Source organism: Aquarana catesbeiana, linkage group LG11 (assembly GCF_042186555.1).
Source record: "Aquarana catesbeiana isolate 2022-GZ linkage group LG11, ASM4218655v1, whole genome shotgun sequence".
In the NCBI taxonomy this organism is placed as follows: Eukaryota; Metazoa; Chordata; class Amphibia; order Anura; family Ranidae; genus Aquarana; species Aquarana catesbeiana.
The window spans coordinates 234,929,101-234,945,281 of record NC_133334.1 but is presented as its reverse complement, the minus strand read 5'-3'; the positions used below and the strand labels follow the sequence as shown (position 1 = coordinate 234,945,281).

The window sequence follows — 16,181 nt, the reverse complement described above, 5'->3', positions numbered from 1 at the left end:
ATTTGTATTTCGGAAATGTTTTCAGTAGATATTTGTTTTAACGTGTTAATTTGTTATTTTGGGAGAATAATTATTCACTTTGTTTTGGTTGGATGGCGGTGGATCTGTCAGAGTCATAATATAACGAATAGAACAAAATTTATTTCAGATTCATTTGTTATGTTATGATTCAGAGATTCTGATGGATCCACCTCCATCCAACCCAAACACAATAAGTAGGAAACATCATCTTATTTCACTTTTATATCTTTCTGTATTTACTGCCATATGTTTTCCATTTCATATGTAGTACATTTTTTATAATAATGAAAACTGTTAATGCAACATAAAAACGAAATGGATGTGAATCAATTTGGATTATTCGTTATGTTGTTGTGTTATTTTGGATGCATCAAACATTAACAACAGGCCCAAACTATCGCCTCATGTCATCCATATGAAACAAATGAATATGAATGGATTCGTTGTTTCATTATAATTTATTTTAGATTCGTTGAAATTTGTTATTATTGTGATTCGGAGATTCAGATACATACGCATCTCCAAATAACAAAGATTTCATCCAAATTTTGATTTAAAACAAAACAAATTGCACATGTCTAGTTTGAGGTCCGTGGTCAGGGTGATCATCATAAGGGAAGGCAATTCTTTCTTTCCAGAATCTACGGCAGGGGTAGGCAACCTGTGGCCCTCCAGCTGTTTTGAAACTACAAGTCCCATGAGGCATTGCAAGACTCTAACAATCACAGGCATGACTCCTAAAGGCAGAGGCATGATGGGATTTGTAGTTTCACCACAGCTGGAGGGCCTGAGGTTGTCTACCCCTGATCTACAGTATGGATGATCTCAATATATATATATAGCAATATGTAAAACACCATTCTCTTTAAACCTGACAGGTTCTTCTTACCATGGAAATAAGAGTCCTTCACTATGAATATGCAAACACAATACAGTGTGTCTAGTAGTGCATACAATTAAGTAAATTTTACCTTTCACCATATTGCATATCATAGTATATACTAAGCTATATATTTAAAGAATGATTTTTGTACAGGCTTGGGACCAGCTTTGACATCACTGTTGAACACCAAAGGCCTAAGTTTATTTGAAATTATAAATCCTGAAGTCATACCACACGAGGTAAGAAATGTACAAGGAAGAATATTTGGGATAAGAACTAAAGCTGGCCATACACTATACAATTTTCCTGTTCAACTTTCCTTTAGATTTACCAAAACCATATAATATGAGGTCAAACCTAAACCCTTTCAATTTGTATGCAATCAGACAGGGCCTTGCACTACATAGTTGAAGGTAAATCTAAAGGAAATTGAATCAGAAAATTGTATAGTGTATGGCCAGCCTTAATTACACAGATTTTCTTGATCAAATATGTCAATTAGCAAAGCTGTTCTCTTCATTCGTTGCAGCAAAACAGGCCCTACCTTCCGTTCTACCAATGCATTAAAATAGCAGTATGTGTAGGTGCCTGGACACTACTGTGTCTACAGCCTCATAGCTGTATATCTGCAGTGTGAGATCTAGGGTGTTACTGTCTGCTAGTTTCAGGAGATTTGACGTGAGATTTGGTGATGTCATTACTGTGTTGCTCACTATTTTCCTCGCTGGAGGCTCTGACCTGAGGAAGCAAAGCCCTTCCTTTACACAGAGATACAGTACAGAACAAGGAATGGTAAGTCAATAATAGGGAAAAGATCAGCTGTTCAGGAACCACAGGCAATAGAGGTCACTAGTCATTTGTTTTCTGCCTCTCTCTTTTTGAGCTTTAACCATTTGCCGACCGCCCACAGTATATATACGTCATCATATTGATGTTAAATACTGTTATTATGGCAGCAGCTACAGTAGCTGCCATAACCCTGGTATCTTTTTATTCTGTGGGCGATTCTGCATTTACTAAAAGTAGTCCCAGCGGCGGATTGACTGCAGAATCACTTTTAGAGGTGCCTCCCCCTCCCGCCGCTTCCCGGTCGTTTCCGAGCTTACTGGAGCCGTCAGTAAGCCCAGAATTGATCCCATGCGACCGATGGCTAGAGAGGAAGTCAAGTGAGGGTAAGATAGCCTTCACTCGGCTCTATGCCCTTGGAGGACCGGAGCGAACTCCAATGCCACTTCCGGTTCTAGGGCTTAAAGAGATGATTTTTTTTTTTTTTAAAGTCAAAGTGTCAAATTATTTTTAATTTTTTTGCTTTTAAGGAGGACCTGTCATGCTTATTTCTACTACAAGGGATGTTTACATTCCTTGTAGTAGGAATAAAAGAGATAAAAAAAATAAATAAATAAAGGGACAGTGTAAAAAGAAAAAAAAAGAAGAAAAAAAAATTAAAGCTCCCCATCCCTCCGTGTTTGAGCACAGAAGCAACCGCATACATAAGTCACTCCCACATATGTAAACGGTGTTCAAACCACACATGTGAGGTATTGCCGCGTTCGCTAGAGCGAGAGCAATAATTTTAGCACTAGACCTTCTTTGTAACTCTAAACAGGTAACCTGTACATATTTTTAAAGCGTCGCCTATGGAGATTTTTAAGTACCATAGTTTGTCGCCATTCCACGAGCGCGCGCAATATTAAAGCATGACATGTTAGGTATCTATTTACTCGGTGTAACATCATCTTTCACATTATACAAAAAAATTGGGCTAACTTTAGTGTTGTGTTTTTTTTCTTAATCATTAACGTGTATTTTTTCCCCAAAAAAATTGTGTTTGAAAGACCGCTGCGCAAATACAGTGTGACATAAAATATCGCCATTTTATTCTCTAGGGTCTCTGCTAAAAAAAAAAAAAATAATAATGATTGGGCTAGTCATTTTCTAGCAAAAAATACAAATTTAAACTTGTAAACAAAAAGTTCTAGAAAAGGCCTTGTTCAGTAAGTAAGGAAAGGATGAAACTGAGCCATCCCTATTGGCATAAAATAAAATTTTTTGCAGACATTTTGTCATCCAGTGTGTGGGTGTAACCATTTGTGGATTTATGTACGTAGTACATGTAATGCCCAGGGATTGTAACCTTCTGCAAGATATCCCATAACACTGTTCTATATCTAAGGTGCCTCAAATAAAGTGATTTATTTTATTCATTGCATCCAAAAAGATTCTTATTTTCAGAGGAGATCTGACTAGGCCAACACAAGCATTTTTTTTTATAATAACAACTTCGATCCATACTATCTGACATTTCATCAAAGATTTGTATTGAACACCCTTGCTTTTCGTTTTCAGGGTTACTTAATAGTCCGACTGGATTTTGGATTTCCTCATCATTTGCTTGTAGACTTCCTGAAAAAGGCTCTGTAGAAGACAACATAGCAGTGAACTTATCCATCATCACCATCCCATTGAGATAAAAGAAAATTGATAATGTTATCTTTTGTTTTGTCTCTAAAATGACTAAGCAATAAACACATTTGAATGCAATATTTCCATCCAGTTTAAAGATTCATTCATGTTCTTTTATAGTATATAACAAACACACATGCAACACTCACTTGAGTTGTAAAGCCAAAATGTTTTTGTATTGAGATTCTCATATGCCTGTCTTAAAAAAGTAGTGGACATAGAGCAGACCTAGCATACTATATTCATACAGTCATGGCCAAACATATTGGCACCCCTGCATTTCTGTCAGATAATGCACCACTTTAGTACAACAAAAAATGGGGTGACAAATCTCACCACAGGATGGACTGTGGAGATTTCATAGGTAGAGCAGTGCCAACGTCCTAAATCTACAAATTCTCAAAAGAACACCCAAGGGAGTGAAAAAATGGACTTTGTAGGCACCAATCATAAAATTCAATATAGATATTTTATTATACAAAAAGTACAAAAAAGCAAGAACACATACATATTAAAACATTGCAATAAATTGCAAAGCAATAGCTGGTACTCTCTCAAACATTGAGGCTTGGCCCTATGTTTGAGAGAGTACCAGCTATTGCTTTGCAATTTATTGCAATGTTTTAATATGTATGTGTTCTTGCTTTTTTGTATAATAAAATATCTATATTGAATTTTATGATTAATGCACCACTTTGCCCAGAAAATTGTTGCAATTACAAACGTTTAGGCATTCTCATGTTTATTTCTTTTGTTTGTATTAGTATGACACAAAAAAAAAGTTGGGAAACAAAAAGCCAAATCTGACACATTCCACGCAAAACTCCAAAAATGAACTGGACAAAATTATTCGCACCCTCAATTTAATATTTGGTAGCACATCCCTTGGAAAAAATAACTGAAATCAATCGCTTCCTGTAACCCTCACTGAGTTTCTTACACCTCTCTACGGGAATTTTGGACCACTCTTCTTTCTCCAATTGCTCCAGGTCTCTCAGATTGGAAAGGTTCCTTTTCAAGATCTCTCCACAGGTGCTCTATGGAATTTAGATCTGGACTCATTGCTGGCCAGTTCAGTACTCTCCAGCGCTTTGTCTTAAACCATTTCTGGGTGCTTTTTGACATGTGCTTTGGGTCATTGTCCTGCTGTAAGACCCATGACTTCTGATGGCGAGCCAACTTTCTGACACTGGGCCCTATGTTGTACCCAGAATTCTTTGTTAGTCTTCAGATTTCATAATGCCATGCACATGGTCAAGACATTGAGTGCCTGAAGCAGCAAAGCAACCCCAAAACATCAATGAACCTCGACCATGTTTGACTGTAGGGACTGTATTATTTTCTTTAAAGGCCTCATTTCTTTTTCTGAAAACAGTAGAAAAATGGGCTATACCAAAAAGCTGTAATTTTGTTTCTTCTGTCCACAGCACATTCTCACAAAAGAATTTTGGCTTCCTCAGGTAAGTTTTGGCAAACGCCAATCTGGCTTTTTTTTGTTTCTGTGTCAATAGTGGGGTTCTCCTGGGTTCCCTACCATAGCATCCCTTTTCATTCAGATGGCGACGTATAGTGTGAGTTAACACAGTTGTACCCTGTGCCTGAAGGTCAGCTTGAATTTGTCTGGAAATTGAACGAGGCTCTTTATCCACCATTTGAACATTCCTTCATTGCAATCTTTGATACATTTTTCTCTTTCGTCCATGTCCAGGGAGATTAGCTACAGTGCCATAGGCAGTAAACTTCTTGACAATGTTGCACACAGTGGACACAGGAACATTATGGAGATGGACTTGTAACCTTGAGGTTGTCCATGCTTTTCCACAATTTCTGTTCTCAAATCCTCAGACAATTCTTTGCTGCTCTTTTTCTTCTCCATTTTCAGTGTAGCACACAGAGACACAAAACAGAAAGGTTGAGTCAATTTTTCACCATTTTAACTGGTTGCCGGTGTGATTTCCATATTGTCAGCACCTGTTAATTGATTCAGGTGAGCTTAATGACAAATTACAGGAGCATCACAGACTTGGAATGCAATTACTTCTTACAATTTTAAGAAGGTGCAAATAATTTTGTCCAGTTCATTTTTGGAGTTTTGCGTGGAATGTGTCAGTTTGGCTTTTTGTTTCTCTACTTTTTTTGTGTCATACCAATACAAACAAAAGAAATAAACATGAGAATGTCTAAATATTTGTAATTGCAACAATTTTCGGGGCGAAGTGGTGCATTATGTGGCAAAAATGCAGGGGTGCCAATATTTTTGACCATGATTGTATACAGTTTTCTTGTCCAATTTTAAATAAGCTTTGGGAAAAAAGGATAGATGATTAATGAAATTATTAAAATTAAAGTGTATTTTGGCCCAACATTTCAAATTCCTGATATGTGTCTGTTGTACCATGTACTTTTGTTAAAGAGTATCCTCTTCTCTTTGTGTTGCTTCCTTTGTGTGAAATACCTGGTGATCCTGCCATTCCCCCTGCTTTCCTCTTTCAAACTGACCACGCCAGCCATGGGAGCACATCCTTCACAGTGTGGTCAGTTTTCTGGGTTACAATATACAGGCGGTCCCCGGGTTACAAACAAGATAGGGTCTGTAGGTTTGTTCTTAAGTCGAATCTGTTTGTAAGTCGGAACAGGTACATTTTTTAAGTGTAGCTCCAGCCAAAAAAAAACTATTTTTAAGCTTTTTGAAAAGCATATGGAAGGGTTAAACACCCCTGTAACATTTGTTTTGCTATCTGTGCCCCTTTCTATCCCAATGACAATTGGATTTAAAACATTTTGGGTTGTTGTGGAAACAAGGATTGGTGATAAAGTTTCAGTGGAGACACCTTTTTCCCATAACTCTTACAGGAGTGAATTTCCCTTCCTAGGGGTAGATTTCCTCACTCTTCCTGTTGTCTCCCTCCGTTTGTTAGTAGGAGTTGTTTGTAAGTCAGATGTTTGTAACTAGGGGACCCCCTGTATATGACTTTTTAAACATCCCAATTTTTTGTAACTGCAGCTAAGTACATAAGAAAGTATTGTTTTATTTTCCCATTTGGCACAGATCTTGTTTTTTCTCTAATGTGCTGGGAACATAGCCTGCCTGTACTTCAATGATCAAACTTGTGCTGACACCAGGGGCCCCCAGGCAATAGGAGATCATGGGGCCCCCGCCCACACTTAAACCACACCCACACAAAGCCCAAAAGCAAGTGGAGATTACTGGAGTATTGACATCTACTTCACTGATCTCCAGCATCCAGGGGCATTGGCTGGGTATGGTATATACAGTTACATTGGTCCAAGATAGACCAATGTAAGTAATAAAAAAATATTTGTAGCACTAACTCACGGTGGAGCTGCTGGTTTAAGCGGGTCTGTTACCGTCACTCTGCTTCCCTCTGTTTCACCGGCACCGGGTCTAGGGTTCTGTTGAAATTACTCCTGGACAACACACGCACCAACACTGGAGTACGTTTTCAATGCTTTATTAAAACAAATGACTTAGGAAGTAGCAGGAAAGAGGTGGAAAGGAAACTTGCAGAAGAAACTCAAACTCAAATATTCTCTGGTAGGGTTCTCTTGACAAAATGTCCTGGTAGAATTCAAATACTATTTGAGTTCCCCATTGAGAACGTCAAACGTATGACGAAACGCGTCTGGGAGGGGCGTGCTGACGTCACCACGTCGTTCGATTGAGGACGGGAGTGTGTCCGGAGGCCGGCCGGCTTCGATTTTACTTTCGCTTTTAAATCTCGTATTTATGTAAGTGTTATTCTTTTTTACAATAAACCTACTATACGCAGTATTACACTATTGGCTCTTCATTACATATGTGCTGCTGAGTCCGGACTGAGAGGGCAAGACGTGGTTACACCGTTACGCTCGGGAGTCTGGCTGAGACCGCAATACATCTGCCTTTCTGCTTTACTTGTCTGGTAAGGGGACATTCCCTAAGGTCCATTTAATGTCTGCTCCTTTGGTGTTTGGTTCCTGATTTCACTATATCTACATATGAGGGTCTGTCTTCTGGTAAGCAGCTCGTACTATTAGTTTTCTCAGCACCTGATGGGAGTTTTTTTCCTCACAATCTTTCATATAATTTTGGGGTGATGTATACACATCGACTGTCCAATTATATCTGGTAAGCAGATTTTGGGAGTCGTTGCAACCTTTACCCACTTATAATTTGTAACCTATATTTGATTTTTTGATTCTATTTTTGCATGTTTGCATGATACTCACTACATTGTCCTAGCTATTTAGCATAGGATTTTATATGATTACACATGATTTAAGGTCAATTGAGTGTCACTTCTTTTTTGGTTTGGCGTGGTGTTTATGTAAACAATATTACGCTATATATTTTTGTTATATTTTTTTGGACCATTATTTGTGGATCTACGGGACGAGGGCGCCCTTCCTGTTTCATCTGGAGCGTATATTTAAAGGCCCAGGCTGGGTTTAAGCCACTCGCCCTTTTACGACTTACTTCTGGTAAGCGCAATATATATTGGTGTGTTCTGCTAACTGTGTCCGCCATCATTGTTTCCCTTGGAAGAATTTCATATCACATACTTATCCTCTTTGTCTGGACTGTAACTGGGACCATTTATTTCATTTTTTTGAGACTTCACAATTGGACTATTGTTTATATCATTTTATAGCGCGGTTTTCCCTTTTTTGACTATTTAAAATGCGCTCCCCTTGTGGGACACACTCCTTGCTCGTCTGGATAGGTGTTAGGTACCTGGTAGTAGAGCCTGACTTGTAGGAGAAGACCTCTCATACAGCGCTGGTTCAGGAGCCACTGGAGTGGGGACAGTGGTCTCGTGAGCACAGTGGGGTAGGAGTGCCCGGTGAGGTAGAAGTCTCTGATGCTGGAGCAGAGTAGAGATCCCTCCAGGGATGGCTGGACTGCAGGTAAGGTGGTCAGAAGAGAGCAGCAGGCTGCAGCTCTGGAGATGCAGATGCAGAGATCACTGGAGCTGGAGCTGAAGGTGCAGCAGCACAGAAGCAAACGGCAGGCACAAGCAGGGTCAGACAGTCCGGGTCGGCAGGCAAACAAGGCAGGTAATAACGGCAGGCAGAAGCAGAGTCGGTAGGCAGGCAGAGGTCGGCAACGGTATTGGCAGAGACAGCAGCAGGGTCAGGCAAGCCGGGTTGGATTGGAGAGAGAGGAATGGTCAGACAAGCCGGGTCAGTATGGTAGACAGATCAATCAGGTGCAGGGTAACAAGTTCACAGAAGCTGAAGACGAAACAGCAGTGCGCCCATGCAGCAGTAGGACTCTTATGCGTTCCTTGGCGCTAAACCACGTTAACGCGCGCACGCACACACACACGTTGCGCTCCCACACGCGCCCGAGGGACGCGCTGACGCACAGCAACAGCTGGGGATTGCTGCATAGTCTGAACAGGGGCGCGCCGGCGCATGCAAATGTCCCGGTCTGGTGCTGACAGATCCCTGACAATAGGCCTCTCTCACCAGTCTAGCAGCCAGCACGCAGCACGAATCAAAGTCTCTGCCACAGACTTGTTTTGTGAGCAAAATCCGTACAATCCTCTGCCACACGATGTATAGGTTTTTCTATAGTGAAAGTCAGTCACAGTGCTTGAACCTTTAAGACGAGCCGGCAACACTATGCTGTATAGTTACTTTTGGACATGTCCTCCAACTGAGTCACCAGGCCTCTCTATAGACCAGCACGCTGCGTGATCTCTCCAAGACGGGTCCTCCCCTGGGATCTGCTCGGTTGTCCAGCTTCGTCACACAGGACCGACAGCTCAGGACCATTCCTCGGCCGCGGTGGTAGGCCCCAGACAAGCCTCTGGACCCACCCCTGCGCCGCTGTATCGTGGGCCTCCCGATCGGAGGACCACGAGGTAGCTCCTTAACGCATACCTGTCGGCCAGGAGGGCCAGCAGGTGGCTGTAAAACGAACCCCAAAATATGGCATCTGTCCCATAATTACCCTCGCCCAGAATGCAACTCGGAGGACCACCTCCACCGAGCGTGCCTCCGGGACAGAGGAGCATCCATACGCTTCAACACGTTGCCTTTCCAACCCTGACCAGTGGTAACAGTGACACCCACCGGTCAGCACGGAAACACACACAACGTCAGCCAAGCTGGAACAGAGGCAAACTTTACCTTCCTAATGCCCAATTTACTAAATTTACCTAACATACGGTAGATTGCAAATCTACCAGCGCTACATATTTATGCTTGGAATTTTTCTTTAAGCCTTCAATGATCTACGCAGGTCAGCACAGCTCAATGGATATAGTGTGAATGAAATGGAGAGCGTACAGAAAAATGTGATTGTATGTGTGTGGTCAAGGAGGAAATGAGAGGAGAAAAACACAAGGGTAGGGTAGAAGATCATCCACAGATCATGTACATGGACCACAGATAAGCCTCCTCCATCCATGTCCCACAGTGTAATCAGGGGTGTTTTATGAAGTCAATCGGCCTGTGTCAGTAGCGGCTGGTGCTCATAATTCTTGGGGGGGCGCAATCAAACTGAAAAAAGAAACTGTGAAGCCCCATACACACTATCAGATTTTCTGCTGAGTTTTTCCTTCAGATTTACCAAAACCATGTAGTGCAAGGGCCTGCCTGATTGCATACACATTGAAACTCCTAAGGTTTGACCTCATATTATATGGTTTTGGTAAATCTGAAGGAAAAACTCAGCAGAAAATATGATAGTGTGTATGGGGCTTTAGTAATGCAGGCCTGGTCTGTACACCTGTGTGCCCATTATGAGGGCTTCCCACCATTCTTGTGCTGAGTTCCAGGGTCTTTACACCTGCTGTGCCCATTTTGAGGGGTTCCCACCATCCCTGTGCTGAGTTCCCAGGTCTGTACACTTGCTGTGCCCATTATGAGGGGTTCCCACCATCCCTGTGCCAAGTTCCCGGGTCTGAACACCTGCTATGCCCATTATGAGGGGTTCCCACCATTTTTGTGCTGAGTCCCTGGGTCTGTACACCTGCTGTGCCCATTGTGAGGGGTTCCCACCATCCCTGTGCCGAGTTCCTGGGTCTGTACACCTGCTGTACCCATTGTGAGGGGTTCCCACCATTCCTGTGCTGAGTTCTGGGGTTTGTACACCTGCTGTGCCCATTGTGAGGGGTTTCCACTATCCCTGTGCTGAGTTCTCAGGTCTTTACACCTGCTGTGCCCATTTTGAGGGGTTCCCACCATCCCTGTGCTGAGTTCCCAGGTCTGTACACTTGCTGTGCCCATTATGAGGGGTTCCCACCATCCCTGTGCCAAGTTCCCCGGGTCTGAACACCTGCTATGCCCATTATGAGGGGTTCCCACCATTTTTGTGCTGAGTCCCTGGGTCTGTACACCTGCTGTGCCCATTGTGAGGGGTTCCCACCATCCCTGTGCCGAGTTCCTGGGTCTGTACACCTGCTGTACCCATTGTGAGGGGTTCCCACCATTCCTGTGCTGAGTTCTGGGGTTTGTACACCTGCTGTGCCCATTGTGAGGGGTTTCCACTATCCCTGTGCTGAGTTCTCGGGTCTGTACACCCGCTGTGTCCATTATGAGGGGTTCCCACCATCCCTGTGCTGAGTTCCCAGGTCTGTACACCTGCTGTGCCCATTATCAGGGTTCCCTCCATCCCTGTGCTGAGTTCCTGGGTCTTTACACCTGCTGTGGCCATTATGAGGGGTTCCCATATCTATACACCCACTGTGCCCAGTGGTGGCTGGTGCTCAAAATTTCGGGGGGGGTGGGGGGGGGGTGTCACAAACTGTGCTTAGAAAATGCGGAAGCTGCTATTGGTCATCCGTTATTTATGAAAAATGCTAGTTGCCTGGCTGTCGTTGATCCAAAACCTTCAATAGAGTCAGTGCAGGTCACGAAGTCTGGGTTTACTCTGATTTTTCTTTCTGCATACTTATTTCTGGTCAGTTTCGGAGGGAGCCAGGCTCCTAGCATTTTCTGAGGTTTATCAGATATGGCTTATGTATTTTCCCAGTACAGGTTTCCTTGTTGGTGGTGACACACTGCATGATATGCCTCTTTAGAATCATAAAATGTGTGTCTTGCAGCTTTACATATCCAGTGTAAAGCAGGAATAGTTGTTTGCCTGAGACCTTATTGAAATCTTAAGATTGATGGTGCAATTTCTTGCTGAATGATCGCTCCACCTTTATGTACCCTTAACTGAGTGTTTGGGTTCACTAAAGCCTCCTCAAGCTGTGCATGCCTTTTCCTGTCCATTCATTGCTGGAAAAGCTTTTTTGTATCTGAGAGGACCACCCAGATAAGCATTATTTTCCCTCCTAAAAAGTTTTCACACTTTATCCTATGGTGGAGGAAATTCACTAAGTAGGGTATTCCAGCAATTAACGCTGCTATATCCTTTGTGAATAAGTTTGACTTGTTCGGCAGACAATGCTCAAATGCTTAGGGATCCAACGGATAAAAAGGTTGGATTCCTATTGAAAAAAAAAGGCCCAGGAGGCAGCTTTATGTTTGCAATAGTTGCTATGAGAGATTCTATCCTTCAGGCCTTGCGCCCTTCTCTAAACGCCTTGTAAGAAGCTCCTGGCTAATTTTTTTTTTTGCGGTGAAACAGCTATTAGGGGATGTTTTGGATAATACATCCAAAGAAACTCTAGTGGAAAGCACCCCTTTTTCCATTTAAGAAAAAGAGTAAATGTATTTTCATTTTAAAGCTCCTTCTCCTGTGCCAGAGGCATCAGCCTCCATGCAGTCACGGCTTCCACCGTCAGGTTCAATCGAATAGGGGGAATTCTTCTGCAGTTCTCAAGGATCTGGCAGGAAGAGTGTTGAGACTAATGGGGGACTTCCTCAAGGGTACAAACTTGAGTTCCAAGAGTCTCCTCGTTTTCTTAGATCAAACATTTCTAAGGATCCAGAGATCCCTCTTTTATCACGGTGCCAAATCCGAATGGACATTCTGGATCTCAAAAATCTAAATTAATTTCCTAAACATAACCACTCTTTTTTTTGTATGGAGTCAATCCAAATCATTTATCTCCATCCTACAAGGAGGAGAACTTCTGGCGTCAATCGACATCAAAGATGCATACCTCCATATGCCCATTTCCTTGTTTACTAGTAATATCTACTTTTCAAGGTGGAAAATCTTAATTTTCAGTGTGTAGCTCTGCTATACGGTCCAGCTACTGCACTTTGAGTGTTTACAAAGGTTCTGGCCCCTCTTCTAGCCAGATTAAGGGTCCAAGGTATAACGATTATGGTTTACCTAGTCGATCTGTTCTTGATAAGACCAGTCGGTAGCCCGCTTAGGCCAAAGTATGGTCACCACATTCAACTACCTGGAATATCTAGGTCGGATTCACAACCTAGGATAAATCTTCTTTAAAACCATGAAGAAGGCTAAAATACTTGGGTCCGATCATAGGTAAGCCCAGAAAAGGGTATTCTTACCCCAGGCAAAGATCAGCGCCATAAAGGAACTGATTAGGTGGTCGAAGCAAGATGAATTTCTTCTATTCAACTTTGCATGAGGTTGTTGGGAAAGATGGTGGCTTCATTCAAGGCCGTTCCTTATGCTGTTTCATTCGAGACTGCTGCTAAACAGTATCCTATCAGCTTGGAACAAAGGGTTCAAGCTCTACATTCTCAATGTGTCTGACTCCAAAGCCTACGGCCACATCACCCTGATAGCGCCCAATCTCGTCTGATCTTGGAGGCTGAGCAGGGTCGGACCTGGTTAGTACCCGGATGAGAGAACACCTGGAAATACCAGGTGCTGTAGGCTGGGTGCCTGCCGGAGCCGCAGTTAATGGTTAATATCCAAAATCTGCTAAGGGGAAAATCCTTCCTTCAGTTAACTGGGAAGTGGTAACAACATATGCCAACCTTTTTTGTTTAGGTTGGGGAACAGTCCTGGAAGAGGCAACTGTCCAATAGAAGTGGCCCAGATCAGAAATGGCCCTGCCCATTAACATTTTAGAAATCTAGGCAGAGCTCTTGGTCCTGAGGGCCTGAACATTCTGTTTACGGTATTGTCCTCCCAGGATTTGATCTGACAATGCCACGGCAGTCTTCATTCTAGGAATAGAAAATTGGCAGGCGGACTACTTGAGTCGCCAGCAGTTGTTCCCAAAAGAATATTCCTTCACCCCAATATCTTCCTGTCAATATGTCAAAAATGGGGGATCCCAGAGATAGATCTAGAAAAAATGGGGAAATGGCGCTACCCTATTAGGACCTATTATAAAATACCCAATTCCAGTACAAAAATAATAAACATAAATAGTGCAGATCCCAGTGCAGTTAACAAAAAAAAAAGGTAAGTACCATAAATGTGCGTATCGGTAATTATAAGCATGCACTAATTTCCATACACCAACATAAAATACAGAACCCTAAACTGTGACAGTGTGCCCCTCAGGCCAAACGGCAATGATGTTCAATACTAAAGTGTATGCTCAATGTGTACATTCATTCCAGTGGGCAGTGTGCCCCTTAGAGCAAACAGCAGCAATAATAAATACTCAAGTGTGGACTCAATATGTCATACAATCCAATAGCTGCTTGTAGTGAGATGATCAAAGTGGCATCTACTGGACTATCCGAAAACCATACGTGTATATATATAATCAGAAGATAAAATTAAACCATACATTAACTCATGTGACATATATATACCAAATCTGTAAGGATATATCCAGACCGGATATGCATAAAAATATATACTCGTGTATGTGACAAAGTCCGTATAAAAAGCAAAGTCTCTGTGAGAAACCAAAGTCTCTGTGTGCAAAACCAGAACCACAGTAGCAAAAAAAAAAATATTTTGGAAATATCTTCCCACCATGTACCATTCCCACCATTATTTCAACGACCACTTGCTTCGCATTCTTTCGTTTGTAACTTTATTCAGGGGGGTAACACGGCTTAGGTAAGCCCTGAACCCTTGGGACTTGAATTTAGTTTTGTCGGCATTACAAAACAGCCTTTTTTGGAGCCGATACGACATATTCCCTTGGTTCTTTTTTGACAAGGAAACTATTTTTTCTGGTAACCATATCTGCTGCAAGAAGGGTATCAGAATTGGCTGCTCTTTCTTGTAAAAAGCCATATTTTTATTGTTCACAAGGATAAGGTAGTATTGCGTCCTCATCATAACTTTTTACTGAAGTTAATACCAGGTTTTTATCTAAACCAGCATATTGTTCTACCTTCATTTTTCCAGAACCCTGTTCTATGGAACAAAAATTACTACATTCTCTTGATGTGGTATCAGTCAAAGTCTTCTTCAAATCAGAATATTTTTTTTTAAAGACTGAACTTACAATAATACTCTAAACAATATTATGTTTCATTATTGCTTTTAAGGTCACTCCACAACAAATTAGATTATATTTTGACATTCCCCACCCCCAGCACTCCTTATGAAGAGTCCTCTTCCTCTTTTTCATGTTTTTTGGTCTGATATTTTTCCGGCTCCGTTTCTTAGATCCGTGAAACCCCAAAGATTCAGATGTTGCCTTTTCTGCCATACCCTCAGCATCTTCCAGGCCATCATCACCCCATGACTTGGCCATGTGCGGTTGTCCTGGCTGTGCCCCACTTTTCTCACCATCTTTCTGGCTCTTTTTCTGTGGCTTTGTGAACATGATTCTTCCCTCCCCAGCACTGGAGGAATCTTGGTTGAAGGAGCGTGGGTTGGTGGTATTCTTGGAGGCCTCCTTAGCTTCTTTTTAAAGTTTTAACTCTGCCATGAAATTTGTAGCCGTATTTCGGTTGCCGCGGTCACTGGTATCTTGAACATCCTCTAGACTGTACTTTGTCCAGCGCTCTGGGTGGGCTAGATAATCAGGAAGGTGCGTAGCGGTGCTGAGAGTTTTTTAGTGGTAACGCTTGAGCTTCCAGTATTTGAAGATATGGTGGTTTTCTCCCTTTGTTCGAATGGGTTAGAATCAGAAGCTGGAATTTCAGGAATCAAACTAGCACTAACCCCTTGCTTCCCTTTTGTGTTATGCTTGGAAAGAGGTGGCAATTTCTGTACATCTAACAAGCCTCCAAAAATGCCATGACTGCGCTGGGAGAAGCCTGCATCTGTTCCTTTCAAGAGGAAAGGCTGCAAAGGAGATTCATGCCCACCTTCCTTTCTATTGTCTTCTTCGTCATTCTCTTCTTCCTCTGCACTCACAGATTCCACCTCTGCATCATCTGATAACTCAGGGTCTGAGTCACTAAGTGACAGTGTGCCAGGATCATGAGGACATTCAAAGGATAATGCACTGAAGGGTTTATTGCCATCATCCTTTTCTGTTGGGTCAGACATTGCTCAGGGACTGGAAGCAGGTGATTGTGCAGCTGCAGAAAACAGGGTTTTCCACACAGATAGGGATTCAGATACCTTGTCCTGTGCTTGTGTAAGCTCCCCTTTCTCAGGGTCTGTAAATTCCACCAACAGTCTTAATGACTTCACCAGGCTGCTCGTACTGCTATGGATCTCCTTCAGCTCAGCTATGATCGTCTCTCTCTGCTCAGCTTCCATACTGCCAGTCAAAGTCTTCTTAAAGGGGACTGCTCAGATTCGGAAAACAGATGTTTTGTTCGTGTTGCCTAAAGGTCCTAAAAGAGGACGGGGCAGCATCAAAATCTACTATTTCTAAATGGATTCGACAAGTATTCGTTCAAGCTTATGGTTTAAAGAGGTAGTTCTACCCTCTCAAATCAAAGCGCACTCTTCTAGGGCTGCTAGTGCTTCGTGGGCAGTGTATCACCAAGCTTCCATGGCTCAATTCTGCCGCAACTTGGTCTTCAATCCATACATTTACCAGATTCTATCTGGTGGATG

The 16,181-nt window shown here is 42.3% G+C and overlaps 1 protein-coding gene and 2 pseudogenes across 1 annotated transcript in view; 2 read left to right on the top strand and 1 right to left on the bottom strand.

The window, feature by feature from the left end:
- The window catches only part of CETP (cholesteryl ester transfer protein), a 79,862-nt gene extending 76,415 nt beyond the window's left edge, over nt 1-3,447 (top strand). The window contains exons 15-16 of the mRNA XM_073605528.1: nt 1,058-1,143; nt 3,251-3,447. Of these exons, the coding sequence (XP_073461629.1) occupies nt 1,058-1,143; nt 3,251-3,325 (161 nt within the window). The 3' untranslated portion in view covers nt 3,326-3,447. The remainder of the gene's footprint in view (nt 1-1,057; nt 1,144-3,250) is intronic.
- A 9,561-nt stretch (nt 3,448-13,008) lies between these two features.
- LOC141113054 (5S ribosomal RNA) lies at nt 13,009-13,127 on the top strand (annotated as a pseudogene).
- Nucleotides 13,128-14,764: 1,637 nt separating this feature from the next.
- Nucleotides 14,765-15,892, bottom strand: LOC141111661 (U5 small nuclear ribonucleoprotein TSSC4-like; annotated as a pseudogene).
- Nucleotides 15,893-16,181: the final 289 nt, after the last annotated feature.